This window comes from Suncus etruscus, chromosome 17 (assembly GCF_024139225.1).
Source record: "Suncus etruscus isolate mSunEtr1 chromosome 17, mSunEtr1.pri.cur, whole genome shotgun sequence".
Taxonomy (NCBI): Eukaryota; Metazoa; Chordata; class Mammalia; order Eulipotyphla; family Soricidae; genus Suncus; species Suncus etruscus.
Window position 1 is genome coordinate 27,412,654 of NC_064864.1, and position 16,209 is coordinate 27,428,862.

General features: G+C 38.8%; 1 protein-coding gene across 2 annotated transcripts; it reads left to right on the plus strand.

The window, feature by feature from the left end:
• The first annotated feature begins 297 nt into the window (after positions 1-297).
• GHITM (growth hormone inducible transmembrane protein) lies at positions 298-15,478 on the plus strand. Of its 2 annotated transcripts, none has more exons than XM_049790716.1 (9): positions 298-320; positions 3,113-3,277; positions 4,686-4,785; positions 6,468-6,579; positions 7,234-7,375; positions 9,405-9,513; positions 11,355-11,543; positions 12,488-12,659; positions 15,060-15,478. In XM_049790716.1, exons 2-9 carry the CDS (start codon positions 3,149-3,151, stop codon positions 15,145-15,147), a joined length of 1,041 nt encoding a protein of 346 aa, XP_049646673.1. In that variant the 5' UTR covers positions 298-320; positions 3,113-3,148; the 3' UTR covers positions 15,148-15,478. The 2 variants fall into 2 exon arrangements, with proteins under 2 accessions (XP_049646673.1, XP_049646672.1); XM_049790715.1 differs by lacking the exon at positions 298-320 and adding an exon at positions 335-413.
• Positions 15,479-16,209: the final 731 nt, after the last annotated feature.

The window sequence follows — 16,209 nt, forward strand, 5'->3', positions numbered from 1 at the left end:
GAGAAAGAATAGAGCGAAAAAATGAGTAATTTTCATAAAATCTCACCTATTCTCTAATGTCTAGATAATTTTTGTATAGTACGAAACTGATGAGACAAGTTCTTTTGCCCACAGCTAACATGGCGGAAAAGCTACGTCTGCCCATAACCAAAATGGATTTGGAGACGTTCCGGAAACGCCCTTTCACTAATCCCGCCCCTTTACCCTTCTGCGCCCACCCGTTCATCAGAAACCTGCTCCTGATTGGCTAGCCATAGTGCGGAGGCGGATATGACGTCACGCCGTCACGGAAACAGCTGCGTGCGTCGGAGACGCTTAAGGTGAGCTAGGACCTCTGGGCAAAGCGCGCGTCCACTTTTCCCCCTAGCCCGGAAGAAGAGAGAACTAAAGTTAGGGGGTGACCGGGGACCGAGGTACGGTTTTGTACTGGGGTGTCCTGCAAGGAATGATTCTGTTTGTGAGCGGGGACCCGGCGAGGCCGCTCGGTGTGGCATCCCAGACTGCGTCACAACCTGGCTTGGGCACGTCAGGGCCTACGTTTTGGGGTGACTTGCTGTTAGGGGGCGGTGGGGATTGGGGGATCTGGGGGGAAAAGTTGGGGTGACCCTCACTCGTGGCCCTCGTCTCCCCGAGTGGCTGCGAGGTGTTGAGTCATCCCCGCACATGCCCTGGGCCTAAAAGGGGCGCCTGTGGCCCTGGCCCTACACGTATAGAGGTAGGTAGGTAGGTAGGTGGGCCTTGATTTGGGGGTGACTTTTGGGGTTCGCTCGGGGGGCGGCTCTGGACGGGGACCCCGTGCTCTTGGCGGCCCCCCGAGTCTCAGAGGTCTAGACGAGAGGCTGGAAAGGCCACTTAGGGCCTCCCTGTGGCAGGAGCCAGGGGACATGGAGGCCACTCTGAGGGTTGCCCGATTTGGGGGGGTAGGGGGAGTTTCGGGGTGATGTAACGGTGTGCAAGGACTGCAAGGACTAAGGCTGCTTCCAAAGGACACCAGCTCAGCGGCTTGCGCAACCTGGAAGTGTGCCCCGAAGGGTGATTTTTGAGGTTGGGCCTAGTTTAGGGGTTTGTTTTAGGGCGGTGGAAGGTCCCTCTGCAAATGTGTTTTTTTTTTTTTTTTTTTTACTCCCCTTTCTTTTTTGGAGTGTGAGAACCCAAGTAAGGCCTGTCAGTCTACTTTTTAAATTTTTGTTTTCATTTAATTGAGTTTTGTTTCTAGACCCCAAAATATTCCGAACTAAACAAGAATGGCACTACTGCAATGTTGCAGTGTTTGTATAGGTAGATGCAAAATTCAAAACATGTAGGCATTTGTTTATTTGAAAATTGAACGTATTAACATGATTTAATATTAACTACACATGACTTTCAAACATGATTGAGTAAAATGTAAGGTGAGTGGCGATCTACTTTTATTTTGGATTTTGGGTCACACCCGGTGGCGCTCAAGGGTAACTCCTGGCATTGGTGCTCAGAAATTTACTTCTGGCAGCTCGGGAGACCATAATCAAATGCCAGGATCGAATCCAGGGTCCACTACATAAGGCAAATAACCTTCCCGCTGTGCTGTATATCTTTCTGATTTCTGAAGACTGATGCAAATTTGTTTGTTTGTTTGTTTGTGGGCCAAACGGTACTCAGAGGTTGATTACTCCTGGCCATCTTGGGACAGTTGGGATCAAACCCAGGTCACCGATTATAAGACAAAAAGCCCACTCCTGGCTGTCGCTCTGTCCCATCTTTTTTTTTTTTAAATGTATTTGAGACACTGATTTCTAATACTGTGACTGGTAGCGTTTTGTGCCGAAATGCTGTTACATTTATTAGCCCCACACTTTCAGAATGTTTACTCCCCCCACCCCCTTTGTCTCTGGACCCTGTCCCTACCAGCTCAGTTCTCAGGTTCTTTTGCCTGTGGCTTCATAGATGAGAGGGAGCATTCGCTTGTCAAAACCACATCCGTAAAATATCTCACAAGTGCTATAATTCTCCGAAGATATTGACAGGATAATGAAGTTGGATCTGTATTGTTAATATTGAAAAGTATGATAGTGACCAGATTGATTTTTATGGAAAGAATTTTCTGTGTTACTTTGGAAATGATTTCCTGAATAATTGTTGGAATCTCAGTTTGGTAGCCTATTATAAAATGTGTGGTGGAGTTATTATAAGGGGAAAGCTGAATTAATAATGATTTTTTTTTTTTACAAAGTTCATGTTTGGGGCTAGAGCTCTAGCACCCTACATAGGGCATTTATTTTGCACATCACTAACACGGTTCATCTGCCATCTGCTGACTCCCTGGAGCTTGACCTGAGTAATTTCTGAGCATAAAGGCAAAGCCCCCCTCCAAAAAAAGTCATTCATGATTTTCAGTCATACAGTCTGCCAATGTCCATCTACCCCTTCTCCGGTTTGCATCTCTTCCCCCACCCCATAATTTGCAATATTGTTACTGAACGGTACCATGTATATATTCTTTAGCTCCTTTCAGCACCCAGATCTTGTCCAGAGTGATCATTTCCAACTATCATTGGCATAGTGGTCCTGTCTCTGTCCTAATTGCATTCCCTAGCTATATATTTATATATATATATATATATATATATATATATATAGAGAGAGAGAGAGAGAGAGAGAGAGAGAGAGAGAGAGAGAGAGAGAGAGAGAGAGAGAGAGAGAACTATATATAGCAAGCTTTCTAACATAGACTGGTCCTCTTGGCCCTCATCTCCGTTTCCTTTAGGTTTTATTGCTATGCTGTTTATATATATCCCACGAATGAGTGATCATTCTGTGTCTATACGTCTCCCTCTGACTCATTTCACTAGCATAATACTCTTCCATATCCGTATAAGCAGATTTCATTTTTCCTAACACCTGCATAGTTTTCCATTGTGTAGATAAACCACAGTATCCTTAGCCACTCATCTGTTTGTGAGCACTTTTGATTGCTTCCAGATTCTGCCTATTGTGAGTAGTGCTACAATGAGCATAGAAATGCAGGTGCCTTATCTGTGTTGTGTTTTGGGGCACTGTTTTTTTAACTTTAGGTCCTTTGTATCTTTTCCACAGTTGACTAAATTTGAGGTTTTATTTTTTTCCCCTGTCCTAGCATTTCAGATCTGCTTGGTAAACCAGGAGCACCACCATGCTGGCAGCAAGACTTGTGTGTCTCAGGACACTACCTTCCAGGGTTTTCCATCCAACCTTCACCCAGGCCTCTCCTGTTTGGAAGAATTCCATCACAAAGCATCAATGGCGTTTAACACCCAGCCGGGTAAAAATAATCAGTGTTTTGTATCTGTCTGTCAGTGTCTCTCTCTCTCTCCCTTCCACCCTCCTCCACCTCTCCCCTCTTTCCTCTCTCCCTCTTCCTGGAAGAATTTTATAGACTGAAGGTCCTTCACTATCACTATTAGTGATTCACTAAAGCAGTTAGGCTTAAAAATGTCTCAGAGCAGCTATTTATCCCCATTCATTTTGTATCATTCATTTCTATTCTTATACACATGAAAGAGAAAAAGTTCCATTTCTTATTCATCTTGGTATTTCTTTTTAAACTAATTGGTGAAGAATTGAGAGCTCTATTTTAGTACAGAGAGTGGTGCCTACAGTTTAAAAGCTTAAACCAGGAAAATAACCATTTGGCCAGTAAATTTTTTTTAAGTTATGGAACTCCTGTTTAGAGAATGGTAAAATGATCTTTGTCAGGTTAGAGTCCAGTTTTTTTTATAATAGCTTTCTCCTGTAGCACTCAAAATAGAATGCTATTGATTTTAAATGGAAAATATATAAGGTAAAATGCATATGCTAGAAGAAACACTTTCTGGTTTGGTTTCAGGGACACACCATTAGTGCTAGAGGGCTACTCCCAACACAGTGCTCAGCACTTGTTCTGGCAGTATTCATGATCATGCAGTGCCAAGGATTGAAAAGGCATGCAGAGCAAATGCTCCAGCCCATTGAGTTATCTCAGGCCCTAAAGAGGTCTTTATTTCCTCCCTCTTAAAACAACAGTTCTACTGTTGAAAATTAACTAAAATAGACCTAGAACCTCTCCTTTTGCTTCATATTCAGAGCTTTTTTTGTTTGGTTTTGGGGCCACTCCCAGTTATGCTCAGGGTTTACTCCTAATTGCACTTATGAATCATTTCTGGTGGTGCTCATAAGACTATATGGGATGTTGGGGATTAAACCTTGGTTGAAGTGAAAGATAAGCGCCCTACTTGCAGTACTATCTCTCCAACATTTTTTTGTTTGCTTTTCGGGGGCCACACCTGGTAGTGCTCAGGGGTTACTCCAACCCGGGTTGGCTGTGTTCCCTACCTATTATACTATCTCTCCAGCCCTTTTTAAGAACTTTTTTGATCTCATTTACTGTGAAAAAACAAGTCACTATTCCTGAATTTATATTTTTAGCAAGTATTTACAGTATAATTCTACAGATTTAAATAAGATGTGTGGCTCATGAAATAAACAATTGTAAAACTTAATGAATCGCATTGAAGCTAGAGCATGGGTAATATATGTAAAGTGTTTAGATAGGCTAACACATTTGATGGTGAAATTACATTTATATAAAGTACCAACATTACTCTGTAGTTTTTTCTGATAAAACAAATTCCTTCATTTTGTTACCATTCTGTTTCTTGTATATCTTTTTTTAATATGTATCTATATTTTAGGATTATGCCACAAAGACGAGATTTGGAACCCGGCGTGGAAAAACTGGCCAAGAGCTCAAAGAGGCAGCATTTGAACCATCAATGGAAAAGTTTTTTAAAAGTAGGTTGCATTTTCTTATTTTACAAAAAATAAATGTATATGTTTTAAGTCGATTAATTGCACATGGCCAACTCAGGTTTGATCCCCAGCAACACATATGAGGTCTCCCAAGTCCTGGAAGGAGTGATCTCTGCTCACAACCCAATGTAGTATCTCATTCCTCCCCCAAAATAAAGTTCATTAATAGCCTCTCAAAGGTATGTATATACACAAAGTTTTGTGTGCATTTTATGGGGATTAAAAAAAAAAATGCAGTTTTTCCACATTCTCAAGTATGTGATGATAACTCAGAAAAGATTGATATTGGTACTGTGGTACTATGTATTGGGTGCAGTGGTTCCTAGTAATTTCTTGCAAACAAATTCTACTCTTCTAATTATTTTATTAGCATTTAAGGATCATTTCATAGCACCATAACTATTAAAAATAACTTAAACTATTAAAGTTAACACAAAGAAGATAAATTCATTTGAAGATGCATCAAATGATTTAAATCAGTAGTAGAAATCTAGGTTTTCAAAAAAAGGTTCTTTTAATTGTTTCTCAGGAAGGGAATATATTAATAAAGTTAGCTTTGGTGCACACTATAGATTTCAGCTTTATATGTGTAGTGATCTTTGAAAAGCCAAAGAGCATTACTGTTCCTTAAACTTGGAAAATGGCACTATCGGATGTGTTGGAAGAAATTACTGATTACTTTATGTCAGGAAGTTTTTTCGTATGTCAGCTCTAGAAAACAAATTGTATCATACAGTGACAGCTTAATAACTATTTTTGATGAATAAATGAATAAAGTGATGAATGGATATATTTTTATGAATATCTTCCCAAATTAGAACAGATGTTTCTTAATACACTTAAAAGCATCTTCTCTATGTTGCTACATCCTCACGGATTACATTTTTATCAATGTCCTTTTTCCTTATTCCCATTATCAATTTTTAGCATTTTTTATGTAATTTATTTAAGCACCATGGTTATAAACATATTCGTCATTGGGTTTCAGCCATAAAATGCACGTCCCCTTCACCACTGCAACTTTCATACCACCATTGTCTCCCTCCTTTTTTACTTCCCCCTCATTCCCTGCATGTCTTCTCTCAATTATTGTCATGGTAGCTGTTAGTGTAGTTATTTTTCTAAATGCACTTACCACTCTTTGTAATAAGCTTCATAGCATGAGCTGGTCCTTCTGGCACTCATCTTTATTGTGTCTGGATATTATTATTATACTGTCTTTTATTTTTCTTAAATCCCACAAATGAGTGAGACTATTCTGTGTGTATCTCTCTCCCCCTCTTATTTTACTCAACATAATAGTCTCCGTATTTGTTAGCAGCATTTTAATGGCAACACTCATCTTCACCTCTTACTAGTAAAATAGCTTTCATCCAAGACTCCACATCTATACATTTACTGTTTCCTTAAAATTTAGTAGAGCAAAATAAAAAGTTGTTCAAGTCTGATGCTTTTTGTATTGATTTGCCTACCTTTGTTCCCTTGGCACTTTTATTTAACTAGTTCCTTTATTTTGAAGCCATTTTTATATTTTCACATATACCAGTAATGGCTCTTGTGAAGAAATAAAATAGATTTTTTTTTCCTCATAAGTACTATGAGGAACTTCACTCTCGTACTTTAAGTGGACATGACAATATTAATACTCCTTCGGCTTTCCACAGTTGATCAAATGGGAAGATGGTTTATTGCTGGAGGGGCTGCTGTTGGTCTTGGAGCGCTGTGCTACTATGGCTTGGGAATGTCTAATGAGATTGGAGCTCTTGAAAAGGCTGTGTAAGTAAATTGTATCCAATGCTTCATCTTTGTCCTTTTTGAAATGCTTTATGCTTAGTCTTCCAACTGCATAGAAATTAATCATGAGAATCTTTGGGGGTGCTTAGTAGCCGAGCACTTATTTGTCTTGCATGTATGAGTTCTTGGCCTTGACCACTCGATGTTGCAAAAAAAGAAAAGTATATACATGAATACAGTAAAATTTCTTGCTTACTTTGCATATATACAAATCTAAATAAAATCTTTATCAAGGCTCTCTGTTTAAGCCTTTTTTAAGTGTTTATAGATAGGAGAAGTGCTTCTGTGTTCTATGTTATTGAAGTTTTATAACTACAAGATAAGCATTATTTCTAGAATAAAGTGAATAATTTTTATTATTTGAAGTGATTTTCTTTTTTGGGGGGTCACACTCAGCAGTGCTCAGGGGTTACTCCTGGCTCTATGCTCAGAAATTGCTGCTGGCAGGCTCAGGGGACCATATGGGATGCCAGAATTCAAACCAATGACCTTCTGCATGTAGGGCAAACGCCTTACCTCCATGCTATCTCTCCAGCCCCATTTTTGAAGTTATTTTTTTTAGTATCTTCTAACTAATAGAGAGTTCAAAATTTATGTCTTCAATTCTACATATTAACTATGTTGTGTTTCTTACAGAATTTGGCCTCAGTATGTGAAGGATAGAATTCATTCTACCTATATGTACTTAGCAGGAAGTATTGGCTTAACAGCTTTGTCTGCTATGGCAGTGAGCAGAACTCCTGTCCTGATGAGCTTCATGTTGAGAGGCTCTTGGGTGGTAAGTCAATTTTTATTGCTTTGCTTTTCCACTAAATATAAAAATAGTAAAGGAAAAATAGTTGGAGAAGTGTATCAAATGGAAAGAATACCGAACTGTAGAAAACATTTTTGTTAATGACTAAATTAGTGCAGTATTGCCAGTATGAAGTCTAAATCTTACTCTTTTTTATTGACAGCATAGTTTGATAATATCAAAAGGGTTGGAAACCAAACTAAGTAGCATACTACTTACATAACAGCTGATAGCAAACAGCCTGTATTTGGCAACAATTTGCTAAAAGCCACCATGCAGAGAAATTGCCTGTGACTAAAAAAAAGCTTTAATAGTAAAAGCAGAATAGAGTTGTCACTATTAATTTCTTGAGCTTATATAACTTCTAGATATTTTTGAAGCCATATATTTGAGCATTATTTTGTTAAATACTGAAGAATATTTCTGATGTGATGTGTATAGTAAATTTTAATAGTATCCAGAGATGAACTTGTAATAGCTGTAAAGGATTTGCTGTAAAAAGTAGGAAGTTAGTCTAAAATTCTTTCTCTTGGCCAAGAACTTCCTTTAAGAGGTGTTTAATTTAAGAGGTGTTTAATTTTTTTTTTTTTTTTAACCAAATCCTGAGGCGCTCAGGTGTTTCTCCTGGCTCTCTGCTCAGAAGTTAGCCCTGGTGGTGCCATATGGTTTGCTTGGGCTAGTACTTGGTCAGGTTGGCTGCTTGCAAGGCAGATGTCCTCTCTACTTTGCTATTAGTCTGACTAAAAACAAAAAAAATTTTTTTTTTTTGGTTTTTGGGTCACACCTGGCAGCAGCGCTCAGGGGTTATTCCTGGCTCTACGCTCAGAAATCGCCCCCGGCAGGCTCAGGGGACTATATGGGATGCTGGGATTTGAACCACTGTTCTTCTGCATGCAAGGCAAATGCCTTACCACTTTACTATCTCTCCAGCCCCCAACATTTTTTTTTAATACAAGATTGGTTGTAAGTTTATGAAACAAGGAGAAACAGTGGTCATTAGTGGTGTTTTCATTGGCCTGTTAATATCATATCAAGGTAATTGAGGTCTGAAGTATGAAAAAGACATTTAGGAAGGGAATATTTTTTGTCTAGCAAGAAGATTGCCTAAGCAGGGGCTGTAGTCAAGCAAAATGTAGCTGTCTGATTCCGTCCAAGGAGTACGAGTTTTCATTTTCTTCTTTAAATTTCATGAATTTTAACTTTTTCTTTTCCTTTATCCTCTTTATACACATTTCTTCTTTGTTATACATGTAGAATACTTAAATATTACAAGAGTGAGTCATCATGAAAGATAAGAATGCAGGGTCTTCATTTCTTTCTATTTGTGGGGAAAGGGTGGTAAGGCTAGCACCTTACCAATTATACTATCCCTCTGGCACCAAGAATAAGATTTTTTATTAAAAACGTTATCAGAAAGCATCGTCATATACTTTGTTACCTGCAGAACTTTACAAGTGACAGTAGGGGGCATTCTTGCTAATTTGACCCAAACTGACATAAATGCAAGGCCTTTACTGTGTTAAAAAAAAATGCAGAATTCGGTTTATTCAAATTTTAAAACAATTCATTGAAAAGGCCAGAACACTAGTTTAATAAATAGGGCTCTTGCTTCCCATGTGACTCACCCTGGGTCCTATGCCCAGCATCCCATTTGGTTCCTAGAGCACCACCAGGAGTAGTTCTGAATATAAAGCCAGGAGTAAACTCTTAAGCATCAGCAGGTATGACCCAAAACTAAAAGTTTTGGAGGTGGGGGCACAGCAGGAGGTCATTTGCCTTGCATTCAGACGATCTGGGACCAACCCGGGTTTGATTCCCGGCATCCCATATTGTTCCTGAACCTGCTTGGAGAGTTTTCTGAGTGCAAAGCCAGGAGTAACCCCTGAGTGTTGCTGGGTGTGGCCACAAAACAAAAGAAAAGTTCATCGGCAGTATTAACTGAATTTAAACTGGCCAGTTTCTCCTTTGCTGTTGTCTAAGAATTAGCTTCTCGTAACCATTTTATGTTTTTCAGGCAATTGGTGCAACATTTGCAGCCATGATTGGAGCTGGAATGCTGGTGCGATCAATACCATATGAAAGCAGCCCAGGCGCAAAGCATCTTGCTTGGTTACTACATTCTGGTATGTTCTAACTTTAAATTCTTTTTTTTTTTTTTTAGTTTTTGGGTCACACCCGGCAGTGCTCAGGGGTTCCTCCTGGCTGTCTGCTCAGAAATAGCCCCTGGCAGGCACAGGGGACCATATGGGACACCGGGATTCGAACCAACCACCTTTGGTCCTGGATTGGCTGCTTGCAAGCAAACGCCGCTGCGCTATCTCTCCGGGCCCTAACTTTAAATTCTTAATAGGCAATTCTGGATACTAGCATTTTTGGTGACTGAGCACATTTGTAAATGATATGTACATGATTTATTTCTTTTTTAAAAAACAAATTTTCTGCCTTTTACTGTTGCTATTGGTAGATCTTTGACCTGAAAAATTAATGGTTCTGAAACTAAAACTATGAATCTTCAGTATTACCTCTTATCTAGCATATGCAGAGATATCCTTTTAATGTATTTTAGATTACAGGAGGATTTCTAGTCTGGTCCACATCTTTTTGAGAGTCTTTTGATTTGAGGGTGTCATATTCAACAGCACTCAGAGGCTACTCCCTGCATTGCTCAGGAGTTGATACCAGTGGTACTCTGGGAATCATGCACTGCCCGGAGTCAAACCCAGACTTCCCCGTCTGGTTCTTGAGAGTTGTTCTTACTGGGTACTTTGGAAAAAATGTAAAACTTTGAGAATGAAGAAGAGAAGGAAGGGGCACATGTTGCACATTAGTACATGTCGCCCACATATCCCCTCTTGAGTTGTGTACTTTCATACTTTCATGCTGGTATGTGTACAGGGGTTCTCCGCCTTTGGAGAAGCTCTCAATTCTCTCTAAATATAAGTAAATAAATGAGAGAAGGAAGAACGTAAAAAATAAGTGGTGAAAGTTTTGGTATGAAACACTGAGAGAAACCAGTCAGGACAGAGAGATAGCTCAGTTTGAGCACATGTCTGACATGTACAGGGGTTTAATCTTGGTGTCTCATGGTCTTTCTAGTATCACTAGGGAGGTTCCACCAGTAGAAAGATTTTTGGAAATGTGGGGTGTTTTTTTTTGTTTGTTTGTTGTTTGGGGGCCATACCCAGTGACACTCAGGGGTTACTCCTGGTTATACGCTCAGAAATCACTCCTGGCTTGGGGGGACCATCGGGATCGAACTGTCCTTCCTAGACTAGCGCAGGCAAGGCAGACACCTTACCCCTTGTGTCACCGCACCGGCCCCTGGAAATGTGCTTTTGTGTCTGTATGTTTTGTTTTGCTTTGTTTGCTGTTGTTTGTTATATATTTTAAGTAAAATCTAAGGGTGCCAGAAATTGTCTTGTAAGCATGAAGCCATGAGTTTTGTTCCTACTCCCAGACTGCCCCATATTGTTAAACACAGTCCTCTTGGGACTGCCATTGCAGTACCTGGCCTCATAGCCAAGGGTACGACCCCCAGTCATCACAATAGCAACAAAAATTGAAAGGAAGAATTAGAAGACGAGTACCGTGTATTTTTTTTAACTGATTTTTGTTGCCTTAGTCCTTGCACATATGAGAATATTGTAAACTTTAGTAGTAAATTTATATTCAAATAATGAACTAAATTGAACTTGACAAAGTTGACTAAAATCTATGTAATGTTAGTATCTGTGAAGTGTGACAGTGACTAGGAATAATACTATGAGGGTTGTGATTTAGAATTTGGGTAGCCATAAATTTTCATTCTGGAACTTGGTGAGGGGGCTGGTATTTTATAACATGGACAAGATAATCTAAAATTAACTAAATCAGACTACATAACAGTAGGTATACTATGTTTAAAATGGAGAGTTACTTATAATACCCTTTTCCCTTTGGTAATTTATACTTGCTTTTTTCCCAGGTGTGATGGGTGCAGTGGTTGCTCCTCTGACCATTTTAGGAGGGCCGCTTCTCCTCAGAGCTGCATGGTACACAGCAGGTGTTGTGGGAGGCCTCTCCACAGTGGCCATGTGTGCACCCAGTGAGAAGTTTCTAAATATGGGAGCTCCTCTAGGAGTGGGCTTGGGTGTCGTCTTTGCATCCTCGCTGGGTAAGCTGCTGTGTTCTAACACTTGTTTTTGGTTTGTGGTATACTAAGATCATTTGATGTACTCAATTCTAATGAAAAGTATTTATTAAAAGTCATTATTAAGTTGCTTAAAAGATAGGTGTTGGGAAGAATGGTGAAACCAGCAGTAGGATCAACTGTCCATTATAGATGGAATCATAATACAGTGTTTACGGATGGGTAATTAACTTGGACGTACATAATATTGTAACCAGTATTATCTGAGTAAAATCTTATTTCTGAAATATGAAGTAAATGCCAGCTTGACTGGATTTTGTATTTAAATCATGTATTATGCCTATTGTGTGCCATTTTATTTGATTTTAATAAGTAGAAAATGGGAAAGCTAATTTGGAGAACTCAAAATTACTCTAATGGAAGTGCCTTCCTGTAAAGCTCTTGAGTGACCTATTTGAGGATTGAGGTCATAGGTTTTGAATGAAATATTAGATAATATATGCACAGACTTTTTGTTTTGTTCCTGGGGGCAACATTTTTTTTTTCTTTTTTGGTTTTTGGGTCACACCCGGCAGCGCTCAGGGGTTACTCCTGGCTCTATGCTCAGAAATCAATTCTGGCAGACTCGGTACCATATGGGATGTCGTGATTTGAACCACCATCCTTCTGCATGCAAGGCAAATGCCCCACCTCCATGCTATCTCTCCAGCCCCAGGGGCAACTCTTGATTGTACCCAGGGGCTGTTAACCAACTCTTTGCTCCCAGTGGTGCTTAGGGGACCATGTGTTGTGAGATGTTGTATTTGGGCCTCCATGCAAAATAGGAGTTTCAGTCCACTTTGCTATCTCCTCAGTCCTACAGATTTTTTTTTATTGCATTGTACAAAATAGTCTTTCAATGAATGTTAATTATAAGTTGTAGAAAAATCCATTTTTTAAAAAACTTTGTCCAATTTTTTAAATTTCAGGATCTATGTTTCTTCCACCTACTTCTATGGCTGGTGCCACTTTGTACTCAGTGGCAGTTTATGGTGGTTTAGTTCTTTTCAGCATGTTCCTTCTCTATGATACTCAGAAAGTAATCAAGCGTGCAGAAATAACACCGATGTACGGAGCTCAAAAATATGATCCCATAAATTCGTAAGTATTCTCTAATGTATGTCTTTGTTATAAGGTCTTTTTTGTTTTGGATGTTATGATTCTTGTTTTAATAACAGTTTTGTAGGGCTACCATAAGTCAAAATGGTGTTTATTTGCTCTTACCTTTTGAGCCGCCATACCCAGGAGTGTTTAGGGTTTATGCTTGGTGATACTCAGGGGACCATATGGAGTGCCATGGTTCAAACCTGTGTCAACAGCATGCAAAACAGGTGCCTTATCCACTGTACAGTTCTGGCCACAGGAAACTGGGTGGTTTAAAATAGCATACTGGCATTCATGGAAATTGGAGGGTTTTTTTTTTTGTTTGTTTGTTTTGTTTGTTTTTTGGGCCACACCCGGCGATGCTCGGGGGTTACTCCTGGCTGTCTGCTCAGAAATAGCTCCTGGCAGGCACGGGGGACCATATGGGACACCGGGATTTGAACCAACCACCTTTGGTCCTGGATCCGCTGCTTGCAAGGCAAACGCTGCTGTGCTATCTCTCCGAGCCCAAGGAAATTGGAGATTTTAAAGCACACTCATAGCTGAAGATTCTAAGGGAGAGTCTATTTCATATTCCTTGGCTTTTTGTAATGGCCAACAATCATCATTTCTTAGATCACTTAAATCTATCTCACTGGGGCCGGCGAGATAGCGTGGAGGTAAGGTGTTTGCCTTCCCTGCAGAAGGACAGTGGGTCGAATCCCAATATTCCATATGTTCCCCCATGCCTGCCAGGGGCGATTTCTGAGCATAGAGCAATGAGTAACCCCTGAGCGCTGCCAGGTTGACCCAAAAACCAAAAAAATAAAAAAAAATCTATCTCACTATTTCACTAGTATTACTTTGTGTCCCATATGGTCCCCCATGCCTGCCAGGGGTGATTTTGAGCATAGAGCAATGAGTAACCCCTGAGTGCTGCCAGGTGTGACCCAAAAACCAAAAAAATAAAAAAAAAATCTATCTCACTATTTGACTAGTATTACTTTGTGTCTGTTTTAGTATCTTTCATATTATTGTACTTCAATTTAGCTTGAATTAAGCCTACAACAATGGAGTTAATTTCATTTTACTTTTGTTTCTATATGATGTGTAAGTACTTTGTCTGTGGAAATTTTACTGCTTTTTTGAGGGGGGGGTATTTCTTTTCTTTGTTTTTTGTTTTGGGGCCACACCTGCCCGTGCTCAGGGGTTACTCTTGGCTCTGCACTCAAAAATCACTCCTGGCAGGCTCTAAGGTGCCAGGTCCCTCTTGGGTTGGCTGCTTGCAAGACAGATACCCTACTGCTGTGCTTTTAACTCTAGCCCCAAATTTTACTGTTTTAAGTAAGTGATAGTCACATGTTTTCTTTAACTTTGACCAACTGCATTAATAAATTTTTGTTTTTTTATTAATAAAATTTTAAATGATTTGACAAACTTTAAAATTAAAGACAAGATACATATTGGTGAAAAGAATGTAATTGAAATAGGAAAGCTTATTTTAAAACAAATCAAATACTTAGTGTGAAAATTTTATTTTGTACATATTCAACTTTCTGTAATATCTGATGTTGTGTAGCTTTATATCTTAGCCTTTCCATTAAAATAGAATATTTAAAGAATTGTCCTAGGTCTTTTATATTTTATCTTATTATTTGGTTTTGGACCACACCCAGTGATTCTAAGGACTTACCTCTTGGCTGTACACTCAGATCAATCCTGCTGGGCTCAGAACTATGTGGGGTACTGGGGATTGACCCCCGTCAGCTGGGCAGGCACTATCTCTTCAGTCTGTGCCTTAAATTTTTAAAACGTGATCCTTAAAACTGAAACTATATAATGGTTATAAGACATATTAAGCTTAATATTTCTCTTTTTTTCTCATGTGAGATCAAGCAGGTATTGAAGGAGGTATTTATTTTAAAAAGCCAAGCTGGTGTGGTAACAGTTTTTTAAAGGTGTAAGTTCTTTGGTTTTATTTTTGTTGTTTCATTGCTTCTCACCAATTGTTTTCATAAGGTAATAAATTCATATAGAATGTCAACTTTATATTTAAAGGGTTAACTTGTTAGAAGAAAATCTTCATTGTTTTCTAATTTAGGACTTGTATCTTACTCTGATTTCTGTTTTATATGTCTTTGAGGAGTTATCAAAATATCTTAACATTAAGATAAACATTAAGAAATGTTAATCACGGGGCCAGAGAGATAGCATGGAGGTAAGGTGTTTGCCTTTCATGCAGAAGGATGGTGGTTCTAATCCTGGCATCCCATATGGTCCCCGGTGCCTGCCAGGGGCGATTTCTGAACATAGAGCCAGTAGTAACCCCTGAGCGCGGCCGGGTGTGACCCAAAAACCAAAAAGAAAGAGAGAGATGTTAATCGCCTAACATCTAATGGGCATAATTTTCTTTTTTAGGATGCTGGGAATCTACATGGATACATTGAACATATTTATGCGAATTGCCAGTATTCTAGCAAGTGGTGGAGTCAGCAGAAAGAAGTGAAGTGATCCCATTTCTGACTTTTTAAATATCAGCTCTCTTGCTTGTTTAGTAGGGACTGATACTCATTAGTTTTCCTCATTTGCAGCTCTTGAAGTTTAGAAGATCAGAACTTGTCAACATGTTTCAAATGTTCCAATAGTGTGATGCTTCAGGTTTGCTTTCCCTTCTGAAGAATAAATTCATTAGCTCTCTCTTAAGTAAGCAGACTCATTGCCAGTTCTCATGTTTAAGTAAATATAAAATGTTACAGTAAATGTGGAAACTATGGTGTAATAGATGTAAGCATTTAAGTCTTAAATTAAGACTTAATTTAAAATTAACTTAAATAAAAATCTAACTTCCTTTTGCCTGCATATTTTTTGAATGCAGAAATTAGGTATTCATAAGTATATAGAGATTTGGTAAAAAGACTGACCAGAAGAGGTAAAAGGTCACTTGCAGTCTTTCTTTTTTTTAAAAATTTTATTTAGATTTATCTAGACACAAAAAAGCAATGTTTCCTTTCCAAACAGTACATGCATGATGGGCTGAAGCAACCTCATGTCTAGGGGATGAGAGAAAAAATTAGAGCTGCAGTCTTTTTTTTAATAGCTTTGATCGAATTATGTCTATAAATGGGAGAGTCGGAATGTTTAGGAACAAATTCTTCTTTGCTCAACATGTTAAGCATAAATAAGCTACTGGTGATTGATTCTCCCATTGTTCTTGATGCTGTCTTTACAATGTAGATGTAGACTTATTTGGCACTTGATTTATATGATATTAGAACAGTCCAGAATGTTAATCACTGGAGAAATTTCTGATTTAATTTATTTCTTATTCTTGCCATAAAATATATATGTACATAGAGCTAATACAGTATATGTAAATGTTGTTTTTCAATCTTCTAGAACAAAATAAACTCAGAGTTTTCCATTGCATTCTCAAATATACACATAGTGCTCACAATCACTGAGTTTTTTCTTTGCATATTTACTGAAATGTATGTAATATGTTTGCCTCTTCTAGTTTTGACACTTTTATCAAAAACCTGTTTGTGGCTTACACTTTGAGCCTTATGAA

Bases quoted from the DNA above. Each gene is read 5' to 3' on its own strand.
- GHITM (XM_049790716.1), top strand. From the start codon at position 3,149: ATGCTGGCAGCAAGACTTGTGTGTCTCAGGACACTACCTTCCAGGGTT. The intron at 3,278-4,685 runs GTAAAAATAATC...TCTATATTTTAG, and splicing joins GGCGTTTAACACCCAGCCGG to GATTATGCCACAAAGACGAG. The intron at 7,376-9,404 runs GTAAGTCAATTT...TATGTTTTTCAG, and splicing joins TGTTGAGAGGCTCTTGGGTG to GCAATTGGTGCAACATTTGC.